The 15,061-nt window shown below is 48.1% G+C and overlaps 1 protein-coding gene across 1 annotated transcript in view; it reads left to right on the top strand.

Moving 5' to 3' along the window:
- Positions 1-6,744: 6,744 nt before the first annotated feature.
- The window catches only part of DLC1 (DLC1 Rho GTPase activating protein), a 208,300-nt gene continuing 199,983 nt past the window's right edge, over positions 6,745-15,061 (top strand). The window contains exon 1 of the mRNA XM_036764164.1: positions 6,745-7,773. Coding sequence (XP_036620059.1) covers positions 6,745-7,773 — 1,029 coding nt within the window. The remainder of the gene's footprint in view (positions 7,774-15,061) is intronic.

Genomic DNA, 15,061 nt, shown 5'->3' with positions numbered 1-15,061 from the left:
GTGCATGGTTATAAGATATGGAATCAACAGTGTCTAAAGGACTGAAAATGAACATCACTCAGAGGGCAGCAGAGACATGTGGGCTGAACAGGAGCACCTTCAGCTTGGAACCAAGGAGCAACTCCCCAAAAAACCGAATGAAGGAAGTCATCTGGGAGACTAAAGGAAGGGAAGATGGGCAGATCTCTTGGTAAAAAGGAGGAATGAGGGGCTAACCATGAGAGGGCTTCACTTCCATCTTTATAATGTCAAGACACAGAGAGGAAGCTTTCCAACACACTGGGGGACCACCTGTCATGAATCTCTCAGAGAATGTGGACAAGATTCACCTGAGATGATTAGGCACAGATGGGTTTGTGCCATTGGAAGGAATGGTCATGAAGTCGTAGGATCATAGATTGAGAGCTGAAAGGGGCTGTAAAGGCCATGTTGTCTCTATTTTGCTCATAAGGAAACTGAGGTAGAGGGCGGGGACACAGGCAAGGAGCCAGAATTTGACCCAAACCCTGAGTCCAGGCATCATGCTCTTTGCTCTACAGAGCACACTTCTTGTCTTTACTCAGGGCAGTCCTAGAGTTAAGTCAACAAATGCTTCCTATGTGCCCAGCTCTGCACTAAGGGCTAGATAGAGAAAGCCACCTGGTGCCTGAATGAAGAGCGCTGCTTGGTGCCCTCAGTCATGCCACATAGGTGGCTGCCCAGGTAGCCCATGTATAGAAGGTCTTTCCTTCAGGAGTGAGACTGGAGACCCCAATCTGTTCCTCTCTGCCCAAGGATGAGGCAGCAGTGGCCACCTTATTTCCAGGCTGGCATTTCTGTAGTGACAGAGGCAGTGTTCACCTTGACTTTGCTGGGCAGATGCCACAAGGGGAGCCTGTCACCCAAGGGCAGAGCGCCTGCTTTGTCATCCTCAGAGTAAAGAATTGGGAAACAAAGGCAGAGAAACAGCCCCTCCCTTCTCTTCCCCTGGAAGGCCTGGCCCTGTTCTCTGTCAAAGGATGGATCCCCAGGTACAAAGTGATGTCACTGAATTCTATCTAATGTCAATGTCTCCCAGACCTGTGTGTTTATGGGCTGTCTGCACCTTCTCAGCTAGACAGCACCCTGCAGCTTAGAGAGGCCAAGACAACTACTCAGAGTCCCCCAGTCCTAAGATTGAAGCTTGGCCTGCCCCAAACTCCAGGCCTATGCCACAGTATCCCTTGTCCACCAGAGCTGCAGTGACATTTGGCCCCTTTTAACTCCCTGATTTAGGGCAGGTAACCCTCCATAGACAGATCCCTCCTGGCAGGGACCTGAACCCAAGCTCAGTGTGGCCCACTAGGTGGGGGCTGCTGTTATCTCTCCAAGGGAGGACCAATTCCCTCCTTGCCTTTCCTAGGTCCTCTGTTCCCACTTCCTACCCCTGAGCTGGACTACAGGGCAAGGGCACAGGGAACCCCATGAATGCCAAGTCAATCCAAGCCAGACCACAGCTGCCAGGAGGAATTCTTGTGCCTGGCGCAAGTTTGGTTGTGGGGCTGGTGGCTGCACCCTTTAAAGGGCAATCAATGCCATTGATGATTGAGTTGGACTAAAGACTGATATCAGAGGGGCTGAGGTTGTTGATGATGTGGGGGACCATGGTGTCAGAAGGGACAGGGGCCAGTGTAAGGAAGAAGACTGTGAAGCAGGTGCCAAATATCCTGGCAAAAAAACAAAAGACGCAGAGATGCACAGATGGCAGCTACTGGGTCTGGGCACAAAGGAGTGACCCCCCTCGGATCCGTTTTCCTCCCTTTTCTCCTTCCTGGACCCTCAGCTGGCCGCTTCCCTGGCCCCTTCTCCTCCCTTTCCCAACTCTCTTTCATTGGCATTCAGCCAATTCACAGCAGATCAGACCAGCAGTGCTGGGAATGAGTCAGAAGGGGCACCCAGCATATCTGTTTCCCTGGAGATCTTTAAAGACGGAGGAGGAGGAGGAGGAGGAGGAGGAGGAGGAGGAGGGGGAGGAGGAGGGGGAGGAGGAGGAGGAGGAACCAAGAATGATCTTGGTAAATGCAAAGCTACTGGGATTTTTCATTGGACATTCCCTCTCCTCATCACCAGGCCCGACTCAGAACTCTTTCTGGTTTGCTAGGCCTTCCTGATACATTTCACTAAAGTCATGACAAAGGAGGAGAGAAAAGGGGAGCCTCTGACCAACTCTTCCCCTTCCCTCCTTCCACCCACTCCAGGGTGTGTCTTTCTTTCAGATTTGCACAAGAGACATAGAACCAGGCCAGATTAATTCAGCCACATAGATTTGAGGAATGGCTTTTCTTCATCCAAAACACCTGGGGGCGTGGGGGAGGGGAAAAGCACCAGCCTTGTAGCCTGAAGACCGGTGCAAAGTCCATCCTAAGATCCCTATTAGTTGGGTGACCCTGGTTAAGTCCGTTCCCTTCTCCAAGCCTTATCTGTAGTATGAGGACAGGCGGGGCATTCAGTAAATACGCAATAAATTCGTAGTGACCAACTAGGTCTTCTTGGGGTCCTGCACCGCCCACATGTATGAGAAGGTAGAAGATACATTGTTTTCATCTTATTTAAGTCGGGTTTATAGAGAGCTGTAGGTTTGAAGAGTGTTTAAGAGGAAGAGTGGCCCATCCTGGCTTCCCCCACCATGTTTGACCCCTCCCAGGCTCCAACACAACCTTCGGGAATGCTCTCCTCCAGCCAAGCAGCGGGATGGGGCTACAGAAGGAAGGCCCCAGCGTGGTGCCGAGGGAGCGAGGCTGGACCTGCTACCTGCCCTTCACAGAGGGAAAGTGTGGGAGCCAGCTCACACCAGAGGGCTGACTGGGCAATTCAGAGTGTAAGCGGAACGCCTCAGAAATGCTGCAGATTAGGGCTGGGTTTACGCCTTTGTTGATTGTTTACACTTAAGAAAGCGATGGAGAAAAATGTCGGTAATGCCGATTAAATTTTAAATTGTGTCTTATTTGCGTTTTTCCCTCCCGGGAGAGCTGGTTATTAAATATTTACCACCAGATTCCTGGGCATGACAGCCGCATTGGTCCCCTGTGGCATGGCCCCATTGCCCAGAGCCCTTAGAAGACTGCATTTCATCACTGGCTGGAGGGGGCTGCGATGGTCTGCGGAGGTTTGGGGAAGCCTGCCTCAGGAGAGCCTCAATCTCAGCAGACCCCAGAGCCCAGGCTTTACTAAAGCTCTGGTGTCGAAGCACACGCCCACGCAAAGCCAGCCCCACTCCCTCCATCCGTTGAGAGTCCTAGGAGAGTTCGGCCTCACTCAGGAAGGGCTGACACCCCAGTGTCCTGAGGGAATGCTTGGCATGACTTCATTCTAAGTCAGACGAAATGCAGAGGATTGGAGGGGAAAAGGCATTTTAAAAGTCATCAAATAAACTCAAATGGCTCCGTCAGTGAGTTTGGTGCAGCCCAGGGAAGGAGCTTAGCTCTCTGGGAAGAAAAGGCTCTGATACCCCTCCCCCTTCCCCTTCCCCCTCCTCCCCCTCCTCTCCCCTCTCCTCCCCCTCCCCTCATGGCTTGAGGTCCCCAGAAGGTCCCTCTGTCCCAATTGGGAACAGGGGCAGGGCCTCCTTAGCCACTCTGCTCCCCTTTATTAACAAGGCTTGACAACAGCAGTGGCCCCCAATCTAGAACCACAGTACAGGCCTAATGTACCGGGGGGGGGGGGGGGGGGGGGGCTGGGGGGAGGGCAGGAAATGGGTGTGATGAGCATTTCTGGCTCAGGAAGCCAGAACCTTGGATGTAGGTCTTTCAGGGACCTCAGGTTCATCAATGAGCTCCTGACAGGGCAGCAGTGGGTAGTGCCCTTTGACAATGGGCAAAAAAGCAAAGAGAGTTAGATTTATGTAGCCAAGCAGAGACTGAACTCAGGACTAAGACCCTCGTGTTACCCCAGAGGAATAGAGGAAGACATGCAGGAAGAAGTCTGTGCCTCAGGTCTGAGTCCCAGTGGGAAGCCCAGGTGGGGCCCGTGGGGGCTGAGGAGGCTGGGCCTGAGACCGGGACTTCGCCCACACCATCTCAGCATCTAACTGTTAGGGCCTCTTAGAAGAAGGCCTGTGGGGGGGGGGGGGGCTTATTTGTGCAGGTCTATCTTTGTCTGCTGGCCTGGCCAGAAAGATCTGGGCATCGCTTCCCAGAAACCCCAGGGCCAGAGAAGCTAGCCTGTTAGAGAGGGTCTCTGCATGCCCCCTCCTCCTTCCCTGCCTGGAGCATGCAGAGGGTTTTAGTTAGGGCACAAAGAATAATCACTCATGCTCACGGTGAGGCCATGAGTACAGCCCCCTGGGGAGTCTCAGGGAATGCCTGGTTGATGCCCATCCTCCTGAGAAGAAAACTGAGACTCAGAAAGGAGAACTGATGTGTTCATAGCTGCACAGCCACTGCTAGAGTAGGGGGTGTCTATCTCATATCTCCAATATATATCAAAGCATCATTAAGCAAGACTTCCCACCATATCCCCCACTGTGACTCATCCACTCCCTGGGAGAGAACAAGGCCTTCCTGGGCTGGGGATTACAAAGTCAAGGTTGGGAGTCTTAGCCACGAAACCACAGGATGGAGAACTAGAAGGGACGGTCATTCAGTCTAAGCTCCTTGTAGAACAAATGTGGAAACTGAAGCCCAGAGAAGGACTCCCCAAAGATCCCTAGTAACACTTTCCATCTGACATGTCCCAGCTTTGCGACCACGACCCTTCCCAGAACCCTGTGATTTAGGACCCTTCACCTTGGAGCCTTGTTTCCACATCTCTACAATGGGCTTAATGATACTAACCTTAAGAAGATCTACTTCACCACATTATTGGGTTGTGATCAGGAAGGCAGAAGGAAGTTGTTCCCACTAACTCTTGGTGCCTGAGTGCTCTGTCTTGGGCAGTCCCCCCCCACACACACCCTGGTCGGGGTTAGAGGGATAAAAATAAAAAGCTGCTCCCTCCCTGCCCACAGTCAGAACTCTAAGAATGAATTTGGCCCCTGAGAGAGTGAAATTTATTGTTATGGGAAAGTCTTGCTATTTTACATAAATGTATCATTGATTTTTTTTTTACATTACTATCATCTCTCTCTGTCTCTACCTCTCTCTTTCTCAACAGAACTTATCACAGAGAAGTACAACTAGGCAAAGCAAACCGAAACATTGGCCATGCTTCCAATGTCTCATCCCACACCTAGACTCTACCACCAGTAGCTGTCCCAAGCTTCCTCTTCTTTCCCACCCCCAGTCAAGCGGGGCATCTCTCCTCTTTCTTTTCTGAGAAAATAGAGCCCGTTTATCCTGAGTTCCCTTTCTCTCTCCTCTACCTCATCCAATGCTTTGACATCCCCTCCTCCTTTCTGCTCACTACTATTCCTGCCTAGGAAGAGGTGACCTTTCTCATCGCCAAAACTGATCTCCCCACAGGGGCCCCTGAGACTGGCCTCTCCAGACTTCTGCAGCACATCCCCGCCACAATTAGCCCCTTTCCCTCTCTAATTATCAGTCTCTCCCTATCTACTCATTTCTTCCCCACTCCCTATAAACATGCCTGTCTCCTCCATTCTTAAACAAGCCTCCATAGTTCCTCCTGTCTCTTCAGAATATTGCTTGCTAGATCTCCCTTCTTTCTCCACCAAACTCCTAGGGCAAACAAAATCTCTTACACACATAGTCTCCTTCGCCTCCTCCCTGGTTTTTCTTAACTCTGTCTGACTTCTGTCCTTAGAAACCAATGGACCCTGCTCTCTCCAAAGGTGTTTCAGAATGGGGGTCCTAGCTGCCCATTAGGACCATTTCTCCCTTCATTCTAATCTTTCCCCCACTCTCTGTTCCATTTGACACTGACCATCACCCTCTCCTCAGCAATATCTTCTTACCTCTTGGATTTCACGACATTTTTCTCACTGGCCTTCCCTCCCATGGTAATGACCAAGCCTTCTCAGTGTTCTTTATTGAATCATCATCATCTCTCCTACCTCTGGATGGCTGTGCCCCAGGCACACCTTCTTTGACCCTCTTCTCTCTCTCTGCCTCCATGAAGTCAGTCCCAAGTTACCATCCAAAGGAGCACAAAACTGGCTCAGATCTGCTCCCGAAAGGAAGGTGTCACTGCTCTAGGGTTTCCTGCTTCCCTGAGACTAATTGGACTAATTGGAGACTGAAGAGACTAATTAGAAAGGCAGGTGTGTGTGTGTGTGTGTGTGTGTGTGTGTGTGTGTGTGTGTGTGTGTGTGAAAGCTATTGAAACACTTTAACAAAGTGTAGAAACAAGTCCTGGACAGATGATCTTATTTATGGAGGGAACTCCCACATGAGAAATTCCCTCTACCAATGTAGGCTGGCATCTTTACTGAGCTGCATAGAGTATGGAGGGATTAAGTGACTTTCTGAAGGTTATACAGTCCATATGTATCGGATGGGAGGATTTGAACCCAGGTTTTTCATGCTTTCTATCCACTGAGCTGGATTGCTTCTCATTTGGAATGTTGTGGTTTGATTCTGATTGTTTTAAACACCTCTCTCAGCCCATCTTGTGCAACTGCTTTTAAACAGCCTTGTTTAACTGCTCCCAAGCTTTGAGATTTAATTGACCCTTGGATGTGCATCTGACCCTAAGTCTTCATTCTTTCTTACAGATGTGGAAGTGATAAGAACCCTTCTCCTCTTCTGATGCCTTTCATGACCTAACCACACCTCGTTCGGTGCCCCTCAGATTAGAAACACCCAGGGTCCCCTGTGGGATTGCAGGGACATGTCTGTAGCAGTCAGGAAGCGCAGCTGGGAAGAGCACGTTACCCAGCGGATGGGATTGCTCCTTCATCCGGATGCCCCAACCCCAACATGCCACCATGGGCTGGTAGCTGACAGCTTGCACACGAGCATGGAAAAGGGAGGCACTCTGACTAGGAGCCACCACCAGAGGTGGGCATCCCTGCCAGATTGCTGCCAGGCCTCAGAGCTGTCCAGATGCCCTGAGCAGTTCCTGGGAAATGTCTCAAGGGAACCGGTTGGAAACGACACTTGTGATGGGGAGGAGGGCCTCCTTTCCCTGGAGGCCAGCACAGAAACTCTGGTCCATGTGTCTGATGAGGAGAGCGATGCAGAGATGAAACTAGGTGCTGTGAACCACTGGATGAGTGGAGAGAGGGAAACAACAGGTCAATGGAGACTGAATGGTACGGGTGCCTTTGTGAAGAAGCCACCAGGCACTGAGGAGGATCAGGAGTCTCCAGTCTCTTTGGGGGCCTTGGGGAGAGCCAGTGAACCTGATCATGAATCTGTTCTTATGGAGGAGAGTGGAAAGAAAGCAGACTGGGATCCTAATGGAGACAACCAGGAGCTTGGCAGTGACCTCAGGGTAAGTCGAGTCAGAGAGGCACCCAAAGCAGATTTTGCAGAGACTCTGAGTGCAAATGAAATTCTGTCTGAGAAACAGCTGCTCCATTCTGCTGTGATTGCTCAGCAACGGAGGAAATGTGCTGACACCATCAAAGACAGGAATGAGAGGCTTGCTGGTGAGGCCCTACAGGATGGATCTCCTGCCTCCCACTGTGCTGGGAGGGCACAACCACAGTCAGAAGACTCTGAGAGCTGCTTTGGGGATCCTCCCTGTTGTCTCCACCCTCTGGACCAAAGTGGAGTCACATACTCCCACAGTGTCCCTCAAAACAAACATCTCCCAGATGCTGGCTCCAGAGAGGGCATGCCCTTGGAACATGGAACACCTCCCAGGACCACTGGGGAACTGGGTGGTGGGCAAGTCACTCTTCGAGAAAAAAAGGTAAGACCCATGCATGGACAACGTTATTCTTTAGTCATGAGCCTTGAAAGCCTTCCCAATGTGAGCTGCCTTATTACTCTGTTTGGATGTAAGAGATAAGGGAGGAGATGTCCTGGGTTTGCAAGCAGCTGTGTGCCTGTTTTATTTGCAAGCTTCAAGGTTTTCTATTGGTTTGGGCTATAGTACATACGTTGGCACATTGAGTATTCTTTCCTCCTGGTTTTAAAATGCCATTCTGAGGCATGTTTGGTAAGGACTTTGTATTTTTTACTGTGAAATTACAGAGTTGGAAAGGACCACAGAATGTGGCTAAAAATAATAGTAATAGTTAACATTTCTATATCACTACTGTACGCCGGGGAAATATGTTCGCATTTCAGTCTCACAACCTGGGAGATGTGTCATTATTATCCCAATTTTACCAATGAGGAAAGAGGCAGACAGAAGATAAGTGACTTTCCCAGGGTCACATATGAAGTGCACGAGGCTAGATTTGAATCCAGGTCATTCTGACTATAGGCCCAGCACTCTATATACTGTGGTGCCACCTAGACTGGTATCTAATCCAATCCATGCTCACTCCATATTTCCTTTTAGAATTCCCCTAACAAGGGACCACTGAGCTTTTGTTCAGGGACCTCCAAGGAACAGGATCTCACCACCTCCACCTCCCAAGGCAGGCAATTCTACTTTAAGGCAGCTCAGAATATTAGAGCACTTTCCCTGAAATCAAGTCGAAATTGGCCACGGTGACTTTCTCCCATCGTTCTTGATTGTCTGGGGATAAACTGAACACATTTAATCCCTCAAACATATGGCAGGCCTTCCAGTAATTAGAAACAGTTATCCTAGATCCCCTGTGTCTTCTCTTTTCCAGCTTTAAGGTCCCTTGCTCCTCCAACTAATCCCCACATAGTCAGTAACTTTGAGGCAGTTCACCTCAATCTGGATGCCCTCCAGCTCATCAATGCACTTCCAAAAATCTGGTGGCCAGACCTGACTGCCATATTCCCAGTGGGTCTTTACCACAGCAGAGCCTTGAGGGTTTCCCAGTTCAACTGAACATTTATTAATTGACTTACATGTGTGACATTGTACCATATACTTCCAATTCAGATGCAAGATTGAAATGGTGCCTGACTTCAAAGAGTTTACATTCTATCAACCCAATTATATATTTCATTAATGTAGCTTAACATTAAATCAAGTTGGTTGGTGGCCATGTTGCTCTGCTGATCTATGTTAAAACCTCCATTAAAACCTTTGAATCTTTCTTAAATTTCTCAGATGCTAAGGTTGATGTTTTTAGCCCAAGTGTAAGGTGTTACATTTACTCCTATCAAATGTCAGCTTATTAGATGTTCTATCCTACTTAGGTCTAAACCTGTAGGCTATTGCTCCCCACAGTGGACCTTCTGAAAATTTGATAATCATTCCACCTGGGGCCTTCAGTCAAGTAAATGATAAAATTATTGAGGATCACAAGACCAAGAACAAATCCCTGGGGCACTCCCCCAGAGTCCTCTTTCCAATTTTGCAGGCATCTATTAATGATTACGCTTTGGTTCTGGCCAGTCAGCAAGGTCTATTCTACCTAAACGAATCATCATCCACCATCCTCCTCATCATCCCTCTATCCTGTCTGTGTGGAGAGCATCATATTCACAAAGGCAGTATAACAAAATAGAAGAAAAAAAATTGGATTTAAAGTCAGAAGACCTACCTGGGTCTGAATTCTAGGCTCTGCTACTAAATGTCTTTGAGAAATTCCCCTTATTAACTCAGATCATATCTGCAAAAAATTAGAAGATTCAATGAGATGACATCTACACCTGTAGCCTACACCTATCACAATGACTTGGTGGGAAGTTTTGATGGAATCTGGTCTCTACTGGGCACTTTTACTATTCCTGGCAATCTCCCTGAAATGTCCAGCAGCCTTTTGTCTTCAGAAGGAAACAAGGCCCACTCTCCATTGTATTATTTCTTTTACCATTATGCTTTGTTCCTTTCTCTATTCATAGTTAAGTACTTGAGTCTCCAGGAAGTGAGATCAGGTGTTGCTTTAGGAAGGAACGGTGACTCTAACCCATTAGAAGATAAGTTCCTTGAAGGCAAACTCTCTCTTTCTTTTGATTTCTAATTGTATTCTCAGTGCTTAGCACAGTGCAAGGCATTCTGCAAGAACTTAATGAACGTTTTAGGTAAATCTATTGTTCCAGCGCCATCTTGTGAGGAGCAAGTATTTTCACACTTTTTTCTTTTGGTACTATTTGAACTTTGTGCCTTGGAGGGGGTCAGAACTCTGACAATTCTTCCTGAACACACCCTGTAAGTTTCTTCTTCCCCTAGGCCCATTCACCACAGTCAAGCCCATGTGCAGCTATTTCCTGTCTGTCCATCCAGGTGGGTGGTTTCACAGCAGGAACTTTAAGAAGACCTTCCATTTCCAAAGTACTTTGGGCTCCTAACACTGAGCCTGTGAGATTGGTAACACAAGCATGATTGTCCAGGAGGAAACTGGACCCTCAGGGGCTAAAGGAGCTTGCCCAGGGCCCACCTGGTCATCAGGGTCCAAGCTGAGACCTGCAGCAGCTTTCCCAGCTCCAGAGTGGGCTGGTGATCGTGCTCTAAACAATAATCCTTTCTAGGGTCCTATTTCCATTTTCTCTTGTGCCTATCATTGTCATGGAAATATGGAAGGACCACCTTCCTACCAATAGCAAGATCTCTTTCCTGGTTTGTCTCTCCCCGAAGACCAGCTGGGTAGCTTAGGGAGAGAGAGTTAGACTTGGATTGGGTACAGAACTGGGTTCAAAATCTGCCTCAGCTCTTTAGGAGCTGAGTGACCCTGGGAAAGTCACCTAACCTTTCTCACCTTCAGTTTCCTGCCCTGCAGAATGGGGACCTACCTCTCAGGGTGGTTGGGAGGACCCAATAGATGCAAATCATTTTATAAAAATCAAAGTGCCTCTTAAAGTTAGTGATTGCAATTACTGTTCTCATTGTCAGTGGTAGAGAAATGTGGTTTTTCTAAGCAGGGTTAGAACAAAAATCCCAATGGACTGTATATGTCAAGATCAAGGCTGTCTCGGCCCCAGCATTCACTAGGTGCCATCTTCCCCTGGCATGTCCTGCTTCAGAACAAAAACCCAGCTGGGACCCCCTTAACTACATTCTTTGGAAGACTCTCTTCCGTCCTGTTGGGGGGAAGATACAAAAATGCCTGCCACCTACAGTCACTTCTCTGGCACCTGAGCGCCAAGACAGGAAACAAGCCCCACCCAGTTTCCAGGAGAAGCACTTGGGGTCTGAAAATGGGATGTTCCCCATCTGGAGATGGGCAGAACAATTGAAAATACCATGAGTAACTTCCTTCTGCAAGGTCTAGAGCAGCCTTCTCCACCAGTCCTAATTTAGGTGTCAGATTGCTAAGGACTCTGCTGCTCCAAAGATACTGACTGTTGTTTGGGGAGGGATTCATTGAGCATGGCCACAGAAAGGGAAGTGACAAAAAGGGAGATGTGGGAGGCTGTGATCCTCCAAGATGCATCTTTTAGTCCTTGATTCCATATTTTATTTTGACAAACTGAAGTCTATCACTGGAAGGGAACCAGGATGGAGAGGAGACTAGAAAAAACACCACGATTGTTAGTGGAAGGAAATTGAGGATGTTTCCTGTAAGAAGAAAGAAAATAGGCAGGCAGCCATGATACTTGTCTCCAAGTATTTGTTTTGCTTAGGCCTAGAGTGCAGAATTAGCAGTGGTGAGGGAGAGGGAACAGAAATCTGCTGGGAAAGGAAGGAGGGGATGGGACCAAGGGCACACAGAGATCAGGAAAAGGAAGGCCCACTTTTGTCTGAGACCAGAGTGAAGGAGGAGAGAGTGGGGGGTGATGAAGAGAATGGAGAAAGAACTTATGAAGAATAGCCTCAATTTTCCTAGTAAAAGAGTAAAAGAGGCCAGGTCCCTGATTGAGAGATTAGGAGAGGGAGGATGAAGAGGAGGAAGAGGAGGAGGAAGAGGTGAAGAAGGAGGAAGAGGAAAAGGAGGAGATGAGGAGGAGGGGAGGATGAAGAGGAGGAAAAGGAGGAGGAGGAAGAGGAAGAGTAGGGGGAGGATGAAGAGGAGGAGGAGAAGGTGGAGAAGGAATGGGAGGCTTAAGGAGGGAAGAGAAGGCTTGAAATTGTTTCTTAGGGGAGTGAATGAGAGAATAAATTGGCAAAGAATCCCAGATTCTCCCTCCCTAGCCACTTTTTAGTTCAAGGTTCACCTTGCTCATGTTTCTTGCTCCTTGAGGAATATGCCAAGACTGCTACCTTCATTTCAGTCTCCAGTGAGTCCCACCAAACCAACCACCAAAGCAGAAGCGCCTTCTATGCTAAGCAATGGGGACATAAAGAAGGGGAGGGGGCACCCCAGAGGGGGTCTCTGATATCAAAGAGCTCACATTCAAATGAGAGAAACAACATATAACCACCCACATACAAGTGAGATACAGGCAGGATAAATTGAAGCTAATCTCAGAGGAAAGGTTTTAGAATTAAAGGGAATAAGGAAAGGAGTAGGATGGGGAACAAACTTTTATTAAGCACCTACTAAGTGCCAGGCACTGTGCTAAGTGCTTTACAAATATTATCTCATCTGATCCTCACAACCACCCTGACTCCAGGCCCAGTTTTCTAATCACTGTGCTACTCAGCCTCCTCTGGCTCATGAAAAGCTTCTTGCAAAAGGTGAGAATCTAGCTGAGACATGAAGGAAGCCAGGGGAGCCAAGAGATGGAGATGAGGAGTCAGAGCATTCCAAACATGGGTACAGCCAGTGAAATGCTCAGAGTTGGAGATAAAGTGTCATATAAGGAAGAGCCAAGAGGTCAGTGTCACTGGATCACAGAATACCTGGTGGGAGTGGGGGGAGGGGTTTAAAGGGGAGAGGGGAAAGATAGAGAAGGGGCCAGGTTATAGATGCCTTTAAATGCCAGACAGGGGATTTTATATTTGATCCTGGAGATTTTAGGGAGCCAGAGTTTATTGAATGGGAGTGGGATTGGGGAGGAGGGGGAAAGATTGTGTGATATGACCAGACCTGAGATTTAAGAAGATCAGTTTGACAGCTGAATGAGGAATGGCCAGACTTAAGGCAGACAGGACCACCAGCAGGCTATTGGAATAACCTGGGTGTGAGGTGATAAGGGTCTGCAGCAGTGTCAGAGGAGAGGAGACATATTCAAGGGATATTATGAAGATAAAATTGGCATGAGTTGAAAAATGATTAAATATGGAAGTGGGAGTGAAAGACAGTTGAGAATTGAGGATAACACCTAGGATACAAGTCTAAGTGACTGGGAGGGTAATGGCGTCTTTGACATTCAGAGAGAAATTTGAAAGGGAGGAGGGCTTGGAAAGAAAGCTAATGAATTAAGTTTTGGAGATGTTGGGTTTAAGATATCTGTGGAACATCCAGCTTGAGATGTCCAATAGGCAGCCAGAGACATGCAAATGGAAGTTAGGAGAGAGATCAGGGCAAAGAGTCATCTTCTAGAAGTGGTCACTGAAACCAGGGGATCTCATGAGATAATAAACAAAATAGCAGAGAGGGAGGAGAGAGGTGTCCAGGACAGTCTTGGGAGATACATAGATTTCAGGGCATAACCTAGCTGAAGATTCCACAGAGAGGAATGAGAAGGAGTGGTTGGATAGGGAGAGAGCCAGGGGAGAGCAAATGTCATGCAAATCTAGAAAGAAGAGAGTGACCAGAAGAGAATGTTCAATAGTGTCAGAGGCTGCAGATAGTTCCAGAAAGATAAGGATTGTGAAAAGGCTTTACATTAGGCAATTAAAAGATCATTGGTGGGCAGCAAGTGGTGCAGTGACTACAGCACCACCCCTGGAGTCAGGAGGATCTGAGTTCAAATTCAACCTCAGACGCTTGACACTTACTGACTGTGTGACCTTGGGCAAATTACTTAACCCCAAAAACTGTGCTTTCCCCCCTCAAAAAGAAAAAAAATGATCATTGATAACTTTGGAGAGAACATTTCAGTTGAATGGGAAGGTGGGAAGTCAAACTGCAGAGTGAAGAGAGTGAAAGGAAGGTAAATGGAGACCCCTTTCATAGACAGTATGCTCAAAGGGGTTAGCCCCAAAGGAAGGAGAGCTATGGTGTGAGAACTAGCAGAGAGGGAGGGATCTGGTGAGGACTGTCAGAGTTTGAGGGAGACATGAGCATGTTTGTAGGCAGTAGAGAAGGATCCAGCAGACAGGGAGAGCTTGGGGATAAATGAGTGGGGCTGATGGGGGGCATTCTGCCGGAGAAGGTAGGATGGAATGGGATCTTTTGTACAGGTAGCAGGGGTCACCTTGGCAAAGAGAAGGGCCACCTCTTGATGTGAGACAGCTATGAAGTAGGAAATAGTGGCAGAAGGTGTCTAGGTAATGTGATATGAGGAGAAAATGGAGCTCTCTGTGGATAGCCTCCATTTTTTTTCCAGTGAAATATGAAGTAAGATCCTCAGCTGAGAAAGTAAAGGAAGGAGGAACCATGGGAAGCTTGAGGAGGGACAAAAGGCTGCTCTGGAGAGTGGGGTAGTAAATCAATTATGGAGGCATAGGAGGGATTGCTTTGTAGCAGGGAGGGCCCAGTTCAGGTTATGTAACAAAAATTTGTCAACAGCAGATGGAGAATGGGGTGTGAATAATGAGTCAGGGGTTCAGAATCACTGTAATAGAGAAGTTGTGATGGAATGAGATCAGGTATATTGTCACTGCCAATAGGAGTTCAGCCCTGGAGTGGACTAGCCCCAGGGTGTCAGGCAACTGTGTGTGTGACTGAAAAGCAGGGAAAGGGCGAGAACTTGGAAGGTGTCTGGATGGGACTGAGATCATTGCTGTGCCTTGTAGGTGGTCAGAGAGGAGCACAATGGAGGGGCTCCCCAGGATGCTCCGTTCCTGCCCAGGCGGTCACAGACAAGGTACCAAGGGAGCTGCAGATCTTGAGCTGATGCAGAAGAGTTCTTCGGCAGGGGGATCTTTCACCTTTGTTCACTCTGAGCTGGGGTTCCTCTGTCTCAAACTGGTTTTTCCATCATGATTTTCCATAATATCTTTCATGTCACATGTAAAATTCTCTAAGTCCCACACACTATCTCCTAACCCTGACACGTATGACATGTTTTTTCTACTGTGAAAGAAAAAGAAAAGAATGGAGTGGGGGATGGAAACCCTACTATTGATGGTCTTTCATGGGATGTGCCTGATTGTAGATTCATTGCAATGATGCCTACGG

This window comes from Trichosurus vulpecula, chromosome 6 (assembly GCF_011100635.1).
Source record: "Trichosurus vulpecula isolate mTriVul1 chromosome 6, mTriVul1.pri, whole genome shotgun sequence".
In the NCBI taxonomy this organism is placed as follows: Eukaryota; Metazoa; Chordata; class Mammalia; order Diprotodontia; family Phalangeridae; genus Trichosurus; species Trichosurus vulpecula.
This window is presented reverse-complemented; position numbering and strand designations above follow the sequence as displayed.